This window comes from Saccostrea echinata, unplaced genomic scaffold (assembly GCF_033153115.1).
Source record: "Saccostrea echinata isolate AGI-Se365-2 ecotype Australia unplaced genomic scaffold, CSIRO_AGI_Sech_v1 ptg000056l, whole genome shotgun sequence".
NCBI lineage: Eukaryota > Metazoa > Mollusca > Bivalvia > Ostreida > Ostreidae > Saccostrea > Saccostrea echinata.
Window position 1 is genome coordinate 6,964,199 of NW_026889805.1, and position 21,520 is coordinate 6,985,718.

A 21,520-nucleotide genomic window follows, 5' to 3' on the forward strand; every position below is an offset into this window, starting at 1 on the left:
AATTTCTAGCATTCTTGCAATGCCAGCAAACCGGTATGTAACATTATACACATCATGTACAATATATATATATATATATATATATATATATATATATATATATATATATATATATATATATATATATATATATATATATATATATATATATATATATATATATATCAGGGGAGAAAATCATTAATAAGTCGTTTAATCAAACTGTTTATTATAATTTGAGTATTAAGCATACAAAAGTATAAAAAAGGAACAAATGTATATAAAATCTTAATACCTATGAATGAAAAATAAATAAACATCAACATTTTAAAGCATTCAATACCTGAAACCATGTTTCGTCTTTCAACGAAACAATATTTCGATATTTTACGGAAATCTAATCTCCAGAGGCACCGTTGGTCCAATAATTTGAAGCGCTCCAGAATGAATTTTGTTTAGCGCTGAGGTATTTTGTCATTAATTGCACAGTCCTATACTCAAACAAAACTCATTCTATAAATAAAATGCATGGTACTGAGGCTAGAGACATACGATGGTATATATATAATAATGTAAATCAAGATGGCATAAAATATGCTTTCAAAACCTGTGATGTCTTGCCTTTTGCATTAGAGTAGAGAAAATAAACTTCTTTCTTGTAAGTGAAAACTTCCCAGTCTGTGTTTGGTAAAACGTCCATCTGGTGAACTCGGACGAACTTTTCTACACCGCGCCATTTGTAGATACTGGTAAGGTGATCACCTTCCAACGCGCGATTCTGCGCATTAGATACGATTAGGAAGTGCTCGTCACCAATGGTTACAAATTCCCAGTCCACTGCACTGTAAACAAGAAAAGATCTCTGATCAGCGAAGCGTGTTGACACAAAACAAGATCCAGCTGTCATAGGTGAAAAAGGATTAACTTCAAAGCTAACCCTAATTTATCTACAAATATTTTTATTGTGCAGGGGGAAAATGTGACATAAAAAATGCAATTTATTACGAAACTATTTATTTTTAAAATATTTAATATTTCATCTATGACAGTATTTCATTTTCAACAATAAGTTATTCCCTTTTCACTGAAATTTAAACAATGGCATCCTTTGAAACCTAAATAATTTTTAGGTCACCTGAATCACCTCAGAGCCTATTACTATCTGTTTTCCCGTCGTCGTGCGTTAACATTAGAACATTTTCGGCTTCTTTTCTAAAAGCTCTGAACCATTTTCAACCAATTTAGGCATATAACATCTATGAGTGAAGGGAAACAAAAATTGTGAATTTTGTGATCCCTGATGGAATGTATAGGTTTAAAATCATAAAAATCAATGGATTCTTTAAAACTTATCTCTACTCCTGGACCTTTTGAGCACTCAAACTATTGGCATAACTGTGTGATGAGCTCTGTGATGAGCTCTCTACCCATATCTGTGATCACAGGGTCAGGGGTTCTAATGTAAGGGTGGGGCTCTACAGATCATAAAGTAAAAATGCATAATTTCTTCAAAAATCTTCTTTATGTTTTATATTTATATTTATTTATTTTATATTTAGCATACAAACTTAGTGCATAGATATGATGAGCCTCTTCCAAATTTATGAAATTTGTGGCCTGTTGTCAGGGGTTAGGGTGAGGCTCTATTGGTCATATAGTGAAAATGCATTCATTCTTTGAAAATCTTCTCTGCTCCTGAGTTTTTATCAGACATCAGACAATCTTAGTGCATGGTTATGATAACCAAGGGTGCTTCTTTCAAAATTGTGAAATTTATGGCCCCTGGGGTCAGAGATTTGGTGTTCGGACAGGGATGTATTGATCATTTGGTGATAACGCATTCATTCTTTGAAAATCTTCTCTGCTTCGCGTTGTGGGTATTAAGTTATTGCATAGTTATGATTAACAACAGTTTTTCTTCAAAAATTGTGAAATTCATTGCCCTTGAGACAAGACTTTGGCAGTTAAAGTGGGACTCTATTGATTATATAGTGAAAATGCATTTATTCTTTGATAATCTTATGTATTTAACAGGGAAACTAAGTGCATGGTTAGGCAAAAATAAAATTATTGTTTGTTTGGAATTGCCTCCCGCCTCATTGAAGTGACCCTTCCTGGAAAAATTGTATTGACCAAAAATAAGAAGTATTTTTTATTTAATCATTTCTTGGCCTGTTACGACATGTGCCTTCCAATCACTTAATAAGTGTAGGATCTAAGCAAAACTGGGTTCCTGGTTGATAGAAGATGCCCTTTACAAAAAGAAAGAAAATAATGTGTTCATCTCTTATTGAGATATTTATCGTCAATTTTAAATTGCACTTAAATTTTGAAAAAAAAAAAAATTCCCTCCCTCCGTCTTGGGTCTGAAATCTCCCAAGGGGCAATTCCAAACAAACAATTTTTTAAGGATGACCTTATGAAGAGAAAGAGTGCTTCTTCAAAAACTGTGAAAAACATGGCCCCTGGGCCAGAGGTTCTGGAGTGGGGCTCCAATATAATCATGATATTATGATATTAATTACTCTGCTTTAAGGGGAATTATTTACTTTTGTTATTCACTTATGATAATTAATTAATGTAAATAATGTGATTGATAAGTAAATTGAATAAAAGAATTATACAACAATTTTTAATATATAATATAAAAAGTACATGTACTTTCAAAGGTTTGATTAGTCATGAAGACTTGTAATTAATATATGAATAAAAGTGAGACAAAAATACTTTATAAATGTACAATAGTTATTATTGAAAGATCAAGAAAGGCCAATATGTTGATAAGATCATGAAAGATATATTTTGTGAATATTGTATTCTATGATTAAGCACTATTGTCGTATTATATTTGGTGATAGTGTAGAGAACACTGACATATACTGGCAGATTTCTGAGTTGTTGTTTTCCAGACCAGAACTGCAATTTTATTGATCTCTGGTCATCCTTTATCTTGTTTTTGAGATTCAGTTTTATTTTTTGTTATTATATAATTATTAACCTTGCCATAGATCCTTTACATGTTTTTTTTTTTATACTCGGTTGACCGTTAAGGCCATTGGGGCTCTTGTTTTATTTTTAAAAGAAAAAGTTCTTTTAAAAAAAAAATTTAAAAATTGTTTTTGCTGCTATACCTAAATGTTTGAATGGTTTGAAATGTTTTAAAAACTCTTCTCCCTTTATCCAGTTTGTATATGGTTGAGTTTGTGAAATATTCCTGTTTTTTCTTGATATTCTGAGGACCATAATTATACGCGTTGGCCACTGCAAGGAAAACTGAGTCTCCAATCTGGAAGAATTCTACGTCTGTCGCACCGTTTGTCTGAAAAAGAAATCTTTTTTTTTATATCGCACTTAAAAATAATAAGCGCATCTGCTAAAGTCAACACTAAAGGTCACAGGTACAACAATGTGCATAATAATTTGAGAGTGGTGTTCTCATGGTAATTTTATTGTTTAAGAATCTTCCTTACAATTTTAAAAGTTTATTTCAATTTATACTATCACTTAATTAAAGCCAGTTATATTTCATTTCAGATATCAAATATTAAGGATAAATTTACAATAAATGTAAATAAATTCAAGAATTGTAGTATAAATCAAAATGTTTTGAAATACCCGTTCCCATTATCATTACTGTTATTGACATTATTCTGTTGATAATTAAGGTATGTCACTCGTGATATGAGTTATATCAAGGATTTTTTTTTTGGGAAGTGTATTTTAGATAACTACTCATACAGCGTGATTCAAAATCGCAAATTGGGGGTCAGTATGCATACATGTATTACTGATCAACGGTACAATTAATTTGACCTTTTTGCACTTGAATTAGAACTTTTAGGTTAATCTCTTTTAGCTTAATAATATTTTAACAAATGTAATAATGGCAATAAATATAATCTTATGTTATGTAAAATAGTTAGAATAATATTTATTATTGAAAAGCCATGCAAATTAATGTGCGTAAAGTATTTTGTGACATTTTTGCACTAAAAAAAATATCATATTCTGAGTTTAAAAAATCTAGATAGGCAATGAATTTTTTTTCTTGTATCAAGCTTTTTTATGACTTAAGTGCTAATCAGTTCAATGTACCATCTAGTGTAAAATAATGATAGAAAAAGTTGGGGTCGGTGATATAAATTTGAGATATTGCCATTGGTCAAAATATGCGATTTTCAGGCGAAAAACAATGTAAATTTTATCTTGACTTCTTATATATGTTTTCAATTTTGGCAAAATCTGTTGAGTGAATGTGTAAATTTTGTTTTAAAAAATTTAATTGAAATATATATATAATATTCCTAGCATATAACAACGAAACAGATTCTCTGTGTAAAACTATATAGGGCTAAAACTCCAAAATAGTAAATCAAAGAAATCCTTCCACCACAAGAAATAGTCCCCCATAAATCTTGTTTCTTAATGAGATTTTTGATCAGTTTAAAAATTAAATATTGTATAATTTGCATTGTTTAATTCGAAAAAAAATTAAATTGTAATAAATAATTTTGAAGTTAGAGGTTCTGACCTAACTTTTCTCAAAAGCTGACGAGTGACATACCTTAAACTCAATAAATATATTGAAGAAAGAATAACCTCTATTGTTTGGAAGAGAACAAACTTCTTGTCTTGTAGAACATAGATGTTTGAATCAGTGAGGGTGCTAAAGCCATCGAAGGCCTGGGCGGCAGCCAGGAAATGGTATCCATTAACCCGGAAGTAGGTCCAGTCGTACGCACCTGTTGTCAATATACTCTGGAATAACTCAAAGCGGCGCAATTTTGTACTCCATTTGTAGATTTCAGAGTCAACTTTTTGGCTTGCACCTTGTAATGAAAAGGAAATTCGGTTGGCAAAAATTGTAACAACCTGATTTTTTAATGGCATTTACATGAATGTCCGGAAAAAAAAAATAGCAATGCTTGCTAATTCAATATTTAAAAAAAAAATTATTTTGAAATTTTAAAGTATTATTCTAATTTAAAAATCTTCAATAAAACAAATTCACATTTTTACTCGAAGCTGGAAACATGCATCTGCTTAGTATATTGTACTCATAGCACTTACTAGATTTGGAATGCATTGATGAATTTTTACCCTTTAATGAACCTTTGATGTTTACCTTTAGCATGGTTAGCGACAGCTAGATAATGTTCATCGTTGATGACAAAATGCTCAAAGTCCCGTGCTGTCCAAGTGAGTATTGTTTGAAATTCTTTGAATTTTTTACGCCGCTTATGCCATTTAAATATTGTGGAATTGCTTTGAACATCAGGGGTCTTGCCATAGTTCGCAACTGCAAGGAAAAACTGAAATTGAAAGGGACGTACATTGTAGGGCTGTTTTTAAGGAAACACATCGCCTACATACTACTATACTTTTGATTTCATTTACAAAAAATTGAAATAAAATTAATATTTAATTTTACTCACGTTGTTGTCAATAATAAAGAATTTCCAACATTGGGCGGCATCTGTGTCCATTCGTTGATAGAAAACAAACTTCTTTTTCTTCCATTTATATATAATGGAAACGTCTTTTTTCGATTTCCTAGGTCTACTGGACGCAAAGACAGCAAAGATTCCCTCCCCATTTATAGTGAACACCTCAACATCGATAGAGGGACCTGGAGTGCGGATGTCTTGATAGAAGTCTATGTAGTCTAATCGACGTGGTAATTTTGGGCCTTTTGATGGAGCTTCAAAGATTGCAAAAATATTAAGCCGCAGTCAAGAATAGGGTTCATACATGTATTCCTATTGGAAGCATTTTGTAGATGTTTATAACAACACCAATCGAATCTTATGGATATCAAGATTCAGTTATTATACTTTAATTCCTAGGTAAATATTGTTGGTAAGAATTTTATCAGCTATTGTATATAAGTACATACATTTTCTTTAAATTTTGACAATTTGGGTCTCTGTACACGTGTACCTTGTATATTTACGGTGACATGCTGCCAGATTCCGTTGACGCAGACCTTGAGAGATTTGGCGTGAAGGTCATAGGCGATGTTTCCCACGTCTGTCCACGTGCAGTCATCCCAGCGGGGACCCGGCGATCCGATTCGGTATATATCTAAAATGACATATTCAACTTGAAACTTACTAGTTAAAGGTAAGCTTTAATTTTTTTTTCAAAATTTTATTTATTTTTTTCATTTTTAATATTCACTGTTTGCTTATTTAAGAAAAAAAATCCGAACGTCCGTCGCTAACTAAAATAGTTTTTTTTTATAATGATGATAAATTTTCTTGAGAAAATAACTATAAAAATGAAATTGAGTGTATCATAAAAGACAAAATTTTAGACAACTCATTGTTGAAGAAAAATAAAATTGAGTTATCGCTCTTTTGCATCTATTTCCTTAAATAACAGGTGCATCTTTCTACATCTGAATGACATTAATAGAATAATTATAGACGTTTAAAATATGTAAATTAGTTTTGTATTGGTTTATATATTTTATTAAAATATTCCAGTGATTTAAGCGCATTTATATGATTTAAAAGAAAATGCATTTTAGTGTAAAGAAGCATATGTGCACTGATCATGCAATGCCAGAATACATACCAATTAATCGGCCTGAAATTATTTGAAATGCATGTAGAATTTTTTCATATGAAATGTTTACGCATGCCATTCCTTGGATAATTTTTATTGCAAATAATTAAAAAGGAAGAGTGAACAACTGCTCTGACGAAGGAGTACCTGGGACTGCGGGTAGACGGTTGTCTAGGTGACGATGCTGGGGTGTTTTGGGTGGACACGCTCTGACAGCGGCGTCGGCTCCAGGGATGAAAATCAAATCTTTGATCTGTCCCTAAACAAAATAAATATTCAACATCTATTAAAAAAAAATTCTATATAAATGCATATACATGTACCTTGTAAGCTTGGTTGATATTTTGCTTTTCTTTCCACAAATCTAACTAGGGATTCCCTGCTTTAAACCAAGAAGAGTATTATTGAAAAATTGAGAACATTAAGGGGATAAAAATAATTATTAAAGTCAAGAGCTGCCTTTATATAAATGAATTCCTGTAGAGGTGCATTATAACTATAGCTTGTGAAATATGGTGTATCCGGGCTTAGTTCAACAAAATGAAAAACATATTTTAAAGTAACATTTCAATGAAAAATTGAAGAAAACTAGTTATAGATATGAGTGTTTTCCCCGTAAATTATACGAAGGAAATGTATGCACATTACCTCTTACAAAGTCTCTTACAAAATGGTAATTAGTATGTTCTTGATCTCTTCATTGAAATAGTATAAAATTGAAAGGTACCGCGATTACTTTTTACTTGATTGTAAATTGAATTTCATAAAATGAAATATGGAGATAACGAACAGTATTCAAACTCAAAGTCCATTAAAACAATACTAATCGGGAGCAGAGTAAACACAAAATTCCAAAAAGATCAGAGGTGGGATCATGGTGCCATAGAAGAGTGAGCATCCCGTGCTGACCGGTTAATCCGCCGTGTGCTCCTTGTCATGATGCAGGTTATAAGGGTATATTGCTGCATAAGTAAGGGAAGTTGAGATTGAAAAGTTGAAGTGATCAGGTTTATCATAAAGCTTGGTTGTTAGGTTACCATTGACGTCTTTTTCTATAGTAAAATATCCAAATATGAAACAGATGTGTCAGACTCTGTGGTATCTTTTATTTTTTATCTTTTATTTCAAGCTCACTGGGATTTATCGTGTCGATATATGAATAGAAATATTGTTAATTGATAATACGTCGTCGATGAATCTAAATGTCGAGTTGTAGACCACATCAAGAGATTTCTTTTTTTTCTCGTGTTTAAGATTTTGAATAAATTCTGCTTCATATGAATACAAAAATAGGTCTGCTAACAACGGGGTGCAAATTGTACCCCAATAATTCCAAAAGATTATTGGAAGACCTGGTCTCCAAAAACCACATAGATATTGTCAGTCAGAAACTCTTCAGCATCTTTTTAATATGAAGTTCAGAGTACGTGTGTACAATCATAATGTTTTTTTAACAAAATAATTTTGCAAATGACCAATGGCAAGATAAATAAATTTATTAATTCCAGTTTTATTTAAAAAAAAAACAGCTGTCAGTGATGTCAAAAAGCCTGCACTTTAATTTATCATTGGGAATGGTTGTATACAGAGTTGAAAAGTCGTAAGTGTTTATGTTATTAATTTTGGTAAAATTTTGTGATTACAAATTTTTCCTTGGAATTTTTAAGTATCTTTATCTGATTTACACCACTTGTCGAATATATTGTTGCACAGTACTCCTGAAGTTTCTCCTTCACTACTGTTATTATTTTAGTGAGGAGTAATCGAGGCTTGGTAGAACATTTACTGGAACCCGCTCTGTATCTTTGTTTTTAAGGATTTTTATGAAATTTCGGAATCCAATGTAAATATGGTAATTCAAATTCATTTTGGTTGTTGGGAATATTAAATATATTCAAAATTGACATATGATTTTGAAGAATTTCCTCCTTAGAAAGGGAGCTATGGGTTTGGATTGCCTCTTGTAGAATTATATCCAAGTTCTTCTAAAATACAATTTAAACAATGAGCCTTATTTCCTAAGTTCTATGGTCGATACAATAACCTTGTCAGCAAATACAATCTATCATTAAGTCAAATGCTGACTGACTTTTTCCATACTTATTGTTAGGCCATTATTTTACCCACTGAATTGTAGACGGGTTTTTCCGTTATTTCCCTATAATGACAAAGAGCACACGGCAGGTGTGACCGGTCGGCAAGGGATGCTCATTCCTCCATGGCACCTGATTCCAGTTCTAATGTTTTAGAGATCCATGTTTGCTCTGGTCCTGATTTGTATTGTTTGAATGGACTTTTGAGCTTGAATACTGTTTGTTATCTCCATATATTTCATTCTTACAAACAAAGACAATGTTGTTACATGTACCTGCTTTTTCAGCTGGGACCAGTACATACTGATCGTTTAGTCTATCGAACTCTTTTTTCACTTCTGAATTATTGAACACAGAAGGATAGACGGTTTTTACTAGTATATTGCCCATCAATCGCTTAATGCGAGATTTTAACATACATCTGATACATTTAATCCATTCTGATAAAGTGTCAAGGTCTTCTTTTTCATGTCTGACCCATCGCCTGGCGTAATCTTCCACAAAATTCATAATATTTATGAAATTATGATTCCAGTTGAAAGATCGGGAATCCCTAAATTTTGGCTCTTTTAAAATAAGTGATTTAAGGTCTTCAGTATTAAGTATATTTACGTCACCAGTAATAACATGTCCAGCAGAACTATATTTGTAGGGTGAAGAAGAACATGAACACGATGAAGGATTATGTTTCAGATGCTCAATATCCAGGCTCTGTAAAGTTTTCTTGTAATTAAAAAGTTTGGAAGCAATAGTCGATGTAATCCATTTTCTACATAATTTAATTATAGCCGTAAATTCAAACTGTGGGTTCCTCATTCTTTAGATTTTGGCTTTATTTTAAGAAAAAACTATGAAAAGAACTTATTTTCAATGACGAGTTAAAACTGAATGATATCATAGATAGGGAATGGGTCAGGATAAAACTTATACACGTCTTTAAAAAATTACACTTTTTAATGGCTTAATGAAAGGATTTTGCCATTTTAGCACATTTTTAAACATCTCTCCCTGATTGCATCATTCTGTATTCAGATTTGTTATGCGTTTGATCCTCAAAGAAATTTTCATTTTTTTTAAGTAATGTGAACCTAGTCTAGCTGAAATGAATTCACAACAGAACATACACTATATAAGCTCTGGAATGACAGAATTGATTTATATTTAACAGAAAATGCTATAAGCATTCGAGAATTCGGTAAACCAATCCAACGCAAGATATCTCCTTTTTCAAAATATTTCAAAAAGACAGACAAAACCGTCAAGCAGTCAAGGACATCTTCCGTGGATTAAATTTTTGGTGACTGTGTATGGGTTAACCGCGGTCAGATGTGTTACCAAAGATATCGGTTTCACTACCAGAGCTATCATTAGCCAGGACCAAATATATCATTATCTTATGGCTCCCATACATCAACAACCAAACCCTGTACATATTAATTATGATGTGAAAATGTGTTTATCCTCAGTTAATAGAATTTAAGAAAGCTACTAGATAGGGATGGTGCTGAAAGTTTCGGGTGGCCATATCAGTTTGACATAACCATACATCTTTTGAGGCTACCATTTGAAATCAATTAAGCACAAATTACGCTATATGTTTACTAATACCTAGCAATTAACGGATTGTTTAAAAAATTCATTTGAATAAACTTGCACTGAGAGTAAGTGAAGGATATCCACAGAGCCATGAGGTCCCTATAAAGTAACCCACAGCCGTTTTCTCGCCTGTCAGAAGACAGTTTATTTGCGGTACCCCTTATTGTGTAATTAAACAGGCGATAAGAACGATAGCCGATAATGTTAAAAGCAATAAATAAACACCCGCCCATTATGAGGTGAAATGACGGGTTCTTACAAAGCACTAGTATTTTATTCGAATTCCTGGTATTATGTAGATTTGGCGATAATATTTGAGGACTATCTTACACGTGTTGATATATTTGAGATAATCTTCTCAAATAGATAAAGAGAAAATCGGCAATAGTCAGGAAGTCTCAGGTGTTTAAAATAACGATATCTTAAGATTACTTTAGGATATCAAAACCGTTAAAATTTCTTGTTTTGAGAAGATATCCAAAATGCATTATAGTTGCAAGTCTGTCGTTTTCATACAAAAATAATTATTTAAACTGATAAATTTTAAAATAATTCACAATCGTAATTTGAATGACCTTTGTAATCAGAGGACTTTGGGGCACTATTGCTAAAGGTAGAAAGTTCTCAGATGTGTCTAAGAAAGCTTGACATAAATATTTTATCATTGTCTCTAAAATTGAAATAACGAAAGACATAAATGGGTCTTAATGGTCACTTGAGCATCATGTGGTATTTTCTGAGAGAAACCCTATGTTAACCCCAGAAATGAAAGACGTCTCTATGAGCAATGATTTAAATTATCTTGAATGTAAGTTAACAGAAAAAAATACAGATACATTTATTGTTATTGCAAAGATCAACAGAAAAGAGAAATCGAAGTGTTTTTAAGAACTAATTTTAAAACTTCATATTGTGTAGAAGTGTCCTGAAAGAATACCGTCGTTTAGTTTTGCTTTGCTTATTCTCGCAGTGCCGTTCCTTATATCTATCTTAACTCTTGTGTACATTCAGCCAAAATCTTGTCAAAATGAGAATTTTATGTTCTAAATTTGTGTTCCTTTCGTCCCCGTCCGAGACTTTGTGGTGGTTATATTATGTAATTATTTACTTAGATAAGCCGGACAAACAAACTTATCAGGAGTGAAATATACACCAACACATATCATTGTATATCTTAAAACAACGATGTAAAATATGTAGTTTATACACGAGCTATGTTTCACTCTCAATTTTGAAGATTTCCTTTCCAATGCCTAATAATTTTGTTTTCTTACATTCGAACCTAACCAGCAGAAGTTCCATACAAATATTTAATATTTTGCATGTATTTTTGAAGAGCAACTTCATGTATACGACCATGGATTTATATATAAAAAAAACTTGTTTCAAAGAATTAAGGCAACCTTGCAGATTAGGAAATAAAGAAAAAAAGAATCTTTGCAAAAAGTATTTATACATAAGATTTAAAAAAAAATACTAAGCATAAAGTTTAATCGTTTACAAAATATACTAGGTACTAGGTTAGAATTTTTATGAAAATATCTACCTTAAAAATGATAAACCTACTGGATAAAGTAATCACTAGTATTCCTAGTCGTTTGTAATATACACTGTGAGTCGTGTATTATTTTCTATACCACTAAAGATGCATTTATTGAGTAATTAAAGTCAAAAAATTATAATCATCTTAACATCTTAAAAAGAGAGAAAAATAAAACATACAGAGAAGCCAAGCACTATTACACAACTCTAAACGTTAAATCGTGCTACTATTTGTTGTGTAAGCTCAGAACTGGTATTGATTTGTATGGTGACTGGTTCGGAGTGCCTAACAAATTTCTTTACAGAATTGAAAGTTTCCACAAATAATATTAGCCTGTACTAATTGAACAAATGAAATTTAAAATATTTATTTTCTCCTTTGCTATTTACATGCTAGTTAGATTCATATTGATTCATATTTGAGCTCAGTGGATACACACTTGAAAGAACAATATTATTAAACGTTGGGCACGTAAGGTTGAATGTTATTTGACCTTCTTTTTTTTATTCTTTTCTGATAAAATTAACTGTATTTATGCCAATAAAATAAAATAATTATATAAAAAAGATAAAGTATTGTGTTGTGAAAGCTTAAATAGAAAACTCATAAGTACCTCTAAGCATACCTTTGTAGTAACCAAAATTACCTGATCATGTAAAATTTCTTTAGTGAATGACTTTGCATAATAATGATATACACGTATCATTTTTTACATTAATTTATGATTTTTCTATTTACATGTTAGATTCATACTGGATTCTTATTTGTGCTCAATGTAAAAGGTAAAGATAACAAACATTGATCAATCTCATAATTCCAGTAAACAGGGCAAAAACACGGAGCTCCGGAAACACCAGAGGTAGGATACACTCTACAAAGAGCAATATATCAGAAATGAGAAGTGTATGCATTATTATGTTTTGATTTTTGCAAAAACACGGAGCTCCGGAAACACCAGAGGTAGGATACACTCTACAAAGAGCAATATATCAGAAATGAGAAGTGTATGCATTATTATGTTTTGATTTTTGCAAAAACACGGAGCTCAGGAAACACCAGAGGTAGGATACACTCTACAAAGAGCAATATATCAGAAATGAGAAGTGTATGCATTATTATGTTTTGATTTTTGCAAAAACACGGAGCTCAGGAAACACCAGAGGTAGGATACACTCTACAAAGAGCAATATATCAGAAATGAGAAGTTTATGCATTATTATGTTTTGATTTTTGCAAAAACACGGAGCTCAGGAAACACCAGAGGTAGGATACACTCTACAAAGAGCAATATATCAGAAATGAGAAGTGTATGCATTATTATGTTTTCATTTTTATCTTTATATGATAAACTTTGTCTATGCCAATAAAATAAGATGATAAATTTGTACTTTTTTGGTTTCATATTAGTGGGCAACATATTGTATGGAGGATATTGTATCATTAATGGCTAGCTTGACAGTTGATTAATGATACAGATAATTCATTAGTGGATACGAGATGATCCTCTTATAGTTATATATCATTTGTAGATTTTGTATCATTAAGGGTTACTCTATTCATTTGGCATGTTTATCAGTTTATGTTCATATGGTGATACTGTTGGAATGTACTTATGATAAGTCCTTTATATTTTTTCATATCTTCATGTATAAATGAAGTCAGAAAAAACGGGGGCTTTAGGAATTTTTATTTTTTAACTTATATCTAACAAATACGTAATTATTTATTCACAGAGACAATAATATCATCTTGTTTGAAGTTCATTTCTTTCTTTTGCGTAATTTTTCTTTTGATGAATCTAAACACTAAGTTTAGACTAATTTTAATTATTTCTTAAGAAATCAGAAGAACTTGTTATACAAGGCTCATTATTATAACTGTATTTTAGAAGAATTTTGTTTTAATTCTACGTCTGGAAATCCAACTGATACTGACACTTTACTTTTTAAGGATGACATTCGTAAAAAAAATCCCATTTCAGTCTTTAATTCTTTTATGTTTATTTGTTTATTGTTTAACGTACCTCTCAAGAATTTTTTACTCATATGAAGACGCCACCACTTGCCGGTGGAGAGCTGCAAATTTTGACCTATACTCGGCACTCAGGGCCATTGAGCAGTGAGGGATCTTTTTGTCAGCACCTACTGCGACACCGGGCCTCGGTTTATACGGTCTCATCTGAAGGACGGGTCTCCACGTCCCACAGTGTGATTCGAACCCGCGACGTAAGGATCAACTCCTTACTCCACGACTCTAGCGCGAACGCTCTAAACACTGCGTCACGCGGGCGACCTTTAATCATTATTCATTTCAGTCAACCAAGGTAAGTTCGATCTACCCTACTTATACTGGATTTCTAAATTTCAATAAAATCCTTATAAACAAAGCTATCTTGCCGGATTCAACAAATGTTCTGCATCCCCTATCTTTAATCCTCACAACTTCAGACGTACTGTGTTGCAGCGTATTCAACAAATGGTGTAAATCAAATGTGGATTCTCAAAACCTCCAAAGAACTTTAAGAAAATTTAAATCTAATTTTTCAAAGTCAGTAACATCAAAACATACGACTTTTTCCCCACTTTATAGAACCGTTTCTCACGATAAATTAAAAACTAGAAAATTGCTTCTTTAATAAAAACTTAACTTGGAAATGTTAATATCTTGTGACTGGTCATCAACAAAATTACTTTGTTAAAAATCACTCTGATTCTACACACAAGTACTCTGAAATTGATGTTAAAAGGACTTGTACTCGACACTTACGGCCTTTGAGCAGTGAGAGATATTTTTCGTGCAAGCGCCTACTGCGATACGGGAACTCGGCTCATACGGTCTCATTCGAACCCGCGACGTAAGGATCAAACTCCTTACACCGCGACTCTAGAGCAAACGCTCTAACCATTGCGCCACGCGGATCACAATGCTCTGAGTACGATCAATTTTTAAACCGAGGCGGACTTCTGACAGATAAGTTAATGTTACAGGGATTTTAACAACCTCGTTTAAAGTCGTCAATTTCTATGGCCGTTATAATGACCTTGTTAGCAGATATACATGTAACGTATCATTGGGTCTAATTTTTGCTGACGTGTTTCATACCAGTTGGTCGCCCGAGGGGCGCAATGGTTAGAGCGTCTGCTCTAGAGACGCGGCGTAAGGAGTTGATCCTTACATCGCGGGTTCGAATTCCACTGTGGGAAGTGGAGACCGGTCCTTCGGATGAGACCGTATAAACCAAGGTCCCGTGTCGCAGTAGGTGCTGGCACGAAAAAGATCCCTCACTGCTCAATGGCCGTAAGTGCCGAGTATAGGACAAAATTTGCAGCTCTCCACTGGCAAGTGGTGGCGTCTCCATATGAGTGAAAAATTCTCAAGAGGGACGTAACAACATACAAACAAACAAGCAAATCATACAAGTTGTTAGGCCTTTGTTTTTATACTAAATTTAAATACAAAATCCTCTGTCTGATCAATACATAGGGCTCATGGCGGATGTGATGGGTCGACAGGGGATGCTTGCTCCTCTTAGGCACCTGATCCCAACTCTGGAATTTCCAAGGGTCCGTGTTGTATGCCCTGTTTACAGATTTGTGATGTTTGTATATTTTTTAAGATAGATCTTTGCTCGTTATCTTAACCTTTTTCATTACGGTGATTTTTGTTTTAAAAAAATAGTGTTACTTTACCAGCGTAACCCCCTGTCCTGGTGCACAGCTTGCAATTTGAAAAGTAGAGTTGTTAAGTGGAAGAATCGACGGCCATTTCCTTTTCAGTCTTTTTCTTCTTTTATTTATACAGTCTGTTGTCATTGTGATATCAGTTGAAGATACACTAAATCCTATGGAATGCCACTTTTTGTCTTTCAATGCAAAGTTCCTGTATTGCACTCTTCTGTTGTTATAAGTAAATATGATGTATTTTCTAGAAAATTGTATCGATACTAAAGTTGAATTTCTGTGTCCTATATGCAGTATGCATTCTTTTTTATCATACACACTTTCATGTTTTATCACGAAAAATATTGAAAATTCATCTGGGAAAGAAAGACAGTTTTTGAATATTTTGGAGACGGGAAACTGTAAATCAACATTGTTTCTGGAGAACCTGTACGCATGCGCGTGACTATTGGTGTCATACAAAACGCTCACTCCACTGGGTAAAAAACCGTACTTTGGTATACTTTCTTCTAGTAGATCCGCTGGTAAAATACCTGAAACAAAAAACAAACAAAAAGCATGATACACAATTTGATCACAAGAAATAAATTTTTCAACTTCATTTTCAATTATATTTGATAAAAACTTCTCAGTTCTCTGCACATTTATTTTTTCTGTGGTCCCTCGCCAAAGTAATAACCATTCACTCATTAAACGACAATAAAAGTTGTACCTTCTCTAACTGTAGAAATAATATCTAAAAATGTCATTGCATTATAAATAAATTCTTAAAATAATTAAACCAGTGAAAATCTTCTGAAGCATGCAATAGAATGTCATTAAGTGTTAATTCGTAAGTTTTCTTTCTTAATTGTTCCGGAAATACTGTACCATGTCATACATTTGATGTCATCAGTCGACATTATGTTAAATTAAAAGCTTTTTTTTTTTTTCAAACATCCCCCTCCTGAATCATTAGCCACTGCGATGCCCGCGCTAGTGGTCGGTCAGTGTGCTCAAGTTAGATTCTTGCTCTGATCGTTCACCCTTATTAACAGGAAGACAACATTCTGTTGTATCAGATTATCTTTTTTGTGTTTACACCTTACCAGAGTACACTTGGGGGAGGCCCAGGGGGGTAAGAGGATGGCCAAACTAATGCAAGTTCTGTTTAATTTTGTTTGTCATAACGTTATGCTGGAGGGATATCTCCGTCCTTTTTTCAATAGATTGAGTTGAATCAACTTGTTGGCATTAAACATAAGCTGTCTAATTCAATTAAATCAATTTGAACACGTGTATTTTCGGATCGCCAGACGCCTCGGACACGCCCCCTTGGGCAAGTAAACCTTATAGACTGCACATGATATTTAAAAGTCATTTCTGTTTCTTGATGACAGCGCAAATATGGCTTTAAACACGGACTGATTGGGAAAAGTTATGCGTTTTCTTTGATCACAAATTTATTATTCATCAACTTTTAGTCCAAGAAATTTGTTCGAAGCCTAAAATATGTCCCGAATCGTATAGGAGGTTCCATAAAAATTCTATGGGACCTTGCAGAGCGAACATTTTACTAATTAAATTCTTTGTAGTTAAACTTGCTCTTTGATTTTAAATGTCAAAATTAACCATTGATCGTTCTTCATTACAGCAATAGGAATTTTTGATAAGAGTTGCAACATTAAATATTTACAAAATATTTGTAGGGTGACTATTCATAAACTGGGAAAAAGAACAAAGTCGTTTGATATCTTAATATGATTTAAAATGTGAGGATTTGACTTATGGCTATGTGCAGGAGAAAGATAAATGATGGCTAAATTGCTACTAAATGGCCTAAAATACTTTAAAAACTTAGCTGTTTTTATATTTTACAAATAAAAATACCAGTCTCCTTTAAATCTAAGAAGAAACGTGTATGAACGTCGGCCCTTGCTTGGTGTAACCTCATTATAAAATTGCCCACAATAAACACCTGTGCTCTTAAAAGCACAATCGAAAGAAGTAATGGGGTGTCACTATCAAACTTAAAGCCACGGAAATGACGAGTAATTGTGAATTTACATGTTGTAGAAAGATAGAAATTTTGATGACTTACTTGATTTGTGTTACATCAAAGTATTACACGCAAAATTATCGGCAAATAAGCTTTATTAAGATGTTAAAATTAAAAAGATCTTTGATATTTAAGGTGAAAAAAGTAAATGGGGGATGACAAGAAATATGATTGGATAATTTTGATTATCGATACAGGTGCCCAACGTCTTCGTTATATCTTAATAGTGGCAAATCAAATTTTTATGGATATCAATCTTGTTAACTATTTATTACAATATTTTATCACTAAAAAGTGAAAAGGGACAGGTTTGCAGTGTCATTAAGGGGAGGCATTTTCTTCAATCTTAGTAATTGTATTCATAAAACCAAATATACAGGAAATTTTCTTTTCTCGATTAACGAAAGACAAGTCATAGATGTAATTGTTCGAGAAGTTTTTTTTTTTTTTAATTAGTTACATTTTTTAGATATATATATTCACATTTATTTCTTTTCTACACATTTAATTTGAACATAAACTAATGTATACTTTGCATACTTTCAAAAGGATTTTAAACAAGTCTTACAACTAAGTACTTCTTCTACTTGATATATAATATTCATGAGTAGAAGGGATAATTTAATAGATAACAGATTGAATTCTGTTTACAAATAAGGTAAACATGTAAAGTGTACACATAGCTTTTCATCTCTATTCTAACTACATATATCAATGTAACAAATCGTAGCTCCAAACACTGATATATAAATTAGATTGTAATGCATAAAAAGCGCCAAAAATAACTAAAAAGATTTGAATCATATATATTTACAACAATATAAAATTCATTATCTTTTTTTTTAACTTTCCATTAGGTAAATGTCGCGAAAGGATGCAGTAAATTATAGATTTGAATTAAACGTAAAAGTTGCTAGGAGTTTATCCCACGTAAACCGTCACTTCTAATCCTCAATGAACTTCATTAAAGATAGTATGTGGTCGTGAATAATTTAATGAATCGCCATGTATATGTGATTTGCATGTAAACAAACTTAAATGTAGCAAGGGAAATTGCCGTTCGCCTGTGAAAGTAAATAATCTTATTTTATGTGAATAGTGTGCCATCGATCCCCGGTGAATAAATATTTATGATATAGTTAAGAAAATCCTTGTAAATTCACCTGCCTAAGTGCAAAATAATAACTTTTGTATGGAGGCGCCTGAGACAGATTGGCTTAGTAACTTTCTCCACGTCAAAAGATGTCTCGCAAAGGTATTGTTGAAATTTGCCCAAACAGAGCCCAGGTGAAGCAATGAGACATTAAAATTGTCAATTTTGCAGGGTAATGTCTTTACCTGATAGAGTTCGATAGAAGAATATAAAAAGCAAGGTTTCAAAATTTCTTTAACCTTTCCTGCCCATTCTTCAACATTTAAATGAAGCAGGAAAGAGTTTCTAAAAAAAAAAAAAAAGAAGTAATTTTTAAAAATACCAATTTATACAATTTATATAGATAGTGTGTTTTAAAACGCCACAGCACAAATTTGGTCATTGAAAAATGCATTTAAGTATTTATATGTATATTTTTTTTTTCAAATTGACTATTTTAATATCCAACAAATGTTTAAATACTAATTTTGGAATACCTCAAGGTGCGTGAAATTAAAAATTAACCAATTGACGGACAGCTAAACAATTTGTTGTTTGTTTTTGGCAAATATTCTCTATTTAATATAAATTTGCATTTTTCAACAGGTAAAATGTTTAGCAAACTCTTTATCATTAGCAATCTCACAGAGATTAAAGTCAGCGAAAAAAGTAAAAACTTACCTGCACATAAAGAAGGATCCGGAGTATTTCCCTTCACTTTTTCACATTTAAAGTTTAAATACAATAGAAATAAAATATTTTTAAACATTAGAAGTGAATCCATTGCTTCTTTCCATAGAAATTAAGTTAAGATTTTTCCATTCTTTATCATTCCTCTGATCTGGCCAAAAAAAGATCAAGCCAATGAGTGCAAGCTTTATTATCACATGATTGCTGACGCGATAAGGAACAGTTTTCAATATGGCGCTGATTGTCCTAATTAAAACTTTTTAACTTGAAAAAACCTTTTTGAGTATTATGGTCTTAGTCAGGGAAGGCGGAGTCACAATCACTTTCTGCGTGAATTATTGGATTGGGTTACTGAAAGTTGCTTCTTCGGGTAGCTAAGTGTTTCAAATGGATACAGATAGCGGGATAATGAAAGGCCGGCTGTTTTCTTCTGTGAGCACGGTGACTGACTTGAGTATCACTGATATGTCTTTCTTTGCTGCAAGCAAAGTCGAGAAAGAAAATGGTAACATTTACTTTCTGTTATGGTGACAATACTCCAATTATTCAAGAAGGTTAAATTCCAATGTAGACCTCACAAGATGTCCAAAATTAAACGGGACCATCTTTGAAATGTAGTTGGGTATTTTGAACAAATTTGTGAAGAAGATATGGCATATCGCTAAATCAGATTGGTCATTCAGAAGAAGAGGTCCCCTGTTCTCTCTGACTGTCTTTATACAAATCTCTGTTTTAGTGGTAGTGGTATAAGGCATATCGTATGTTCTAGACCAGCTTGGAATGCGAAATCTGTATCAATAACATGTAATATATCTCCTCGTAGCATGAAGGGACTTCTAACACGTCTATATAAGTAAAACGCTGGCATTTCAACTTGATGTAATTTGGTCGTGATGATAAAATGTGTATCTTGTCGAAATATCAAAGCAACGCAAACAAGGCAGTCACTTCAAGTTGTCAACACCCAATATAATAATGCGATGCGGCCAATAATTCTGATGTTATGATAGAAGAAGTCTCGTAATGGCGGGTTATCGCTATGGGTAGCCATGCAGGTTCTGTGATGTCGTTTTATCTCGGTGATATTTGCTGACATCCAGGAATTTTCGGCGATTATGTGGCCCATCTATTGCTAATCAGCCTACCACACATAAAAGTATGTGTCTCCTGACCAGTGTTAATACAAACTCACACTTCTTCATGTTACAATTGCAAAGTATTAATTTCAAGTACTTGTAGTCTTAAATGCTTAAGTGCTAAAAATTTATCAAAGGTCAAAGAAATCTTCTGGAACATGAATATACCCTTTATGATTGGTATCTAGATTTAAAGAAATTATAATAAACTAACCTGAATGATTTTGCTAAACTTTCACAACATAGAGGCAATAGAGGCACATCTGATGCAAATCTTTATACATAGTTTCTAAAACGAGGCAAGAAAGTGACAAATAAGTTGAAGATACAATGATATCAGCAGTCTTGTTTAACGTCAATATTTTGCAAATTCCATGGTCCATACAATGACTTTGTTAGCATATACAATCAATCCTTAAGTCGAATATTGAATGACTTTTTTCGTACAAATTGTGAGAACATTGTTTTCACACTGGTTTGTCTACGGATTTTTCCACATACTCGGTTATGGCAAGGGCCACACGGCGGCTGTGACCGGTCGACAGGGAATGCTTACTCTTCCATGGCACCTGATCCCACCTCTGAAGTTTTTAGAGGTCCGTGTTTGCTCTACTCCTGATTTGTATTGTTTAATGGACTTTTGAGCTTGATTACTGTTCGTTATCTTCATATTTAGTTCTAGTCGGGCAAATGGTCTCAATAAATTAGCTGTCAGTCTATGCTTACAAAAAAGCCAAAGAAAACAGAAAAATTCTTTATTATAATGAATTTATTTATTTATATAATATATCTTACAATTTTTAAGGTATTGTTTTATTAATATTAATTAATATGATTTTAGACTATATGCACTATGTCAGTGATACACTATGATGCACAAGCTGATCAAAATATCTTTGATGAATTTTATTTTAATTAAAATCTTTTTTTTTTTTTGTTCAAGATGAAGACTTGTGCGATGTTCACTTATTGTTCACCGTGATAAACAATTAAAATGCCAACCTTTGTTTTTAAGACTAAAATAATAAAATATTGATGTAACAAAACATTAAAATATCTACCT

The 21,520-nt window shown here is 32.5% G+C and overlaps 1 protein-coding gene across 1 annotated transcript; it reads right to left on the minus strand.

The window, feature by feature from the left end:
- Window positions 1-524: 524 nt before the first annotated feature.
- Window positions 525-20,246, minus strand: LOC133173285 (thrombospondin-type laminin G domain and EAR repeat-containing protein-like). Its single transcript, XM_061308271.1, has 9 exons — window positions 19,313-20,246; window positions 15,471-15,994; window positions 6,697-6,808; window positions 5,920-6,063; window positions 5,415-5,680; window positions 5,105-5,291; window positions 4,579-4,808; window positions 3,111-3,298; window positions 525-821 (listed from the first exon to the last, which is right to left on the minus strand). Exons 1-9 carry the CDS (start codon window positions 19,413-19,415, stop codon window positions 557-559), a joined length of 2,019 nt encoding a protein of 672 aa, XP_061164255.1. The 5' UTR covers window positions 19,416-20,246; the 3' UTR covers window positions 525-556.
- Between the last annotated feature and the right edge of the window lie 1,274 nt (window positions 20,247-21,520).

Bases quoted from the DNA above. Each gene is read 5' to 3' on its own strand.
- LOC133173285 (XM_061308271.1), bottom strand. From the start codon at position 19,415: ATGGATTCACTTCTAATGTTTAAAAATATTTTATTTCTATTGTATTTA. The intron at 6,064-6,696 runs GTACTCCTTCGT...ATGTCATTTTAG, and splicing joins CCGTCTACCCGCAGTCCCAG to ATATATACCGAATCGGATCG. The intron at 822-3,110 runs GTATAGCAGCAA...TCTTGTTTACAG, and splicing joins CAAACCATTCAAACATTTAG to TGCAGTGGACTGGGAATTTG.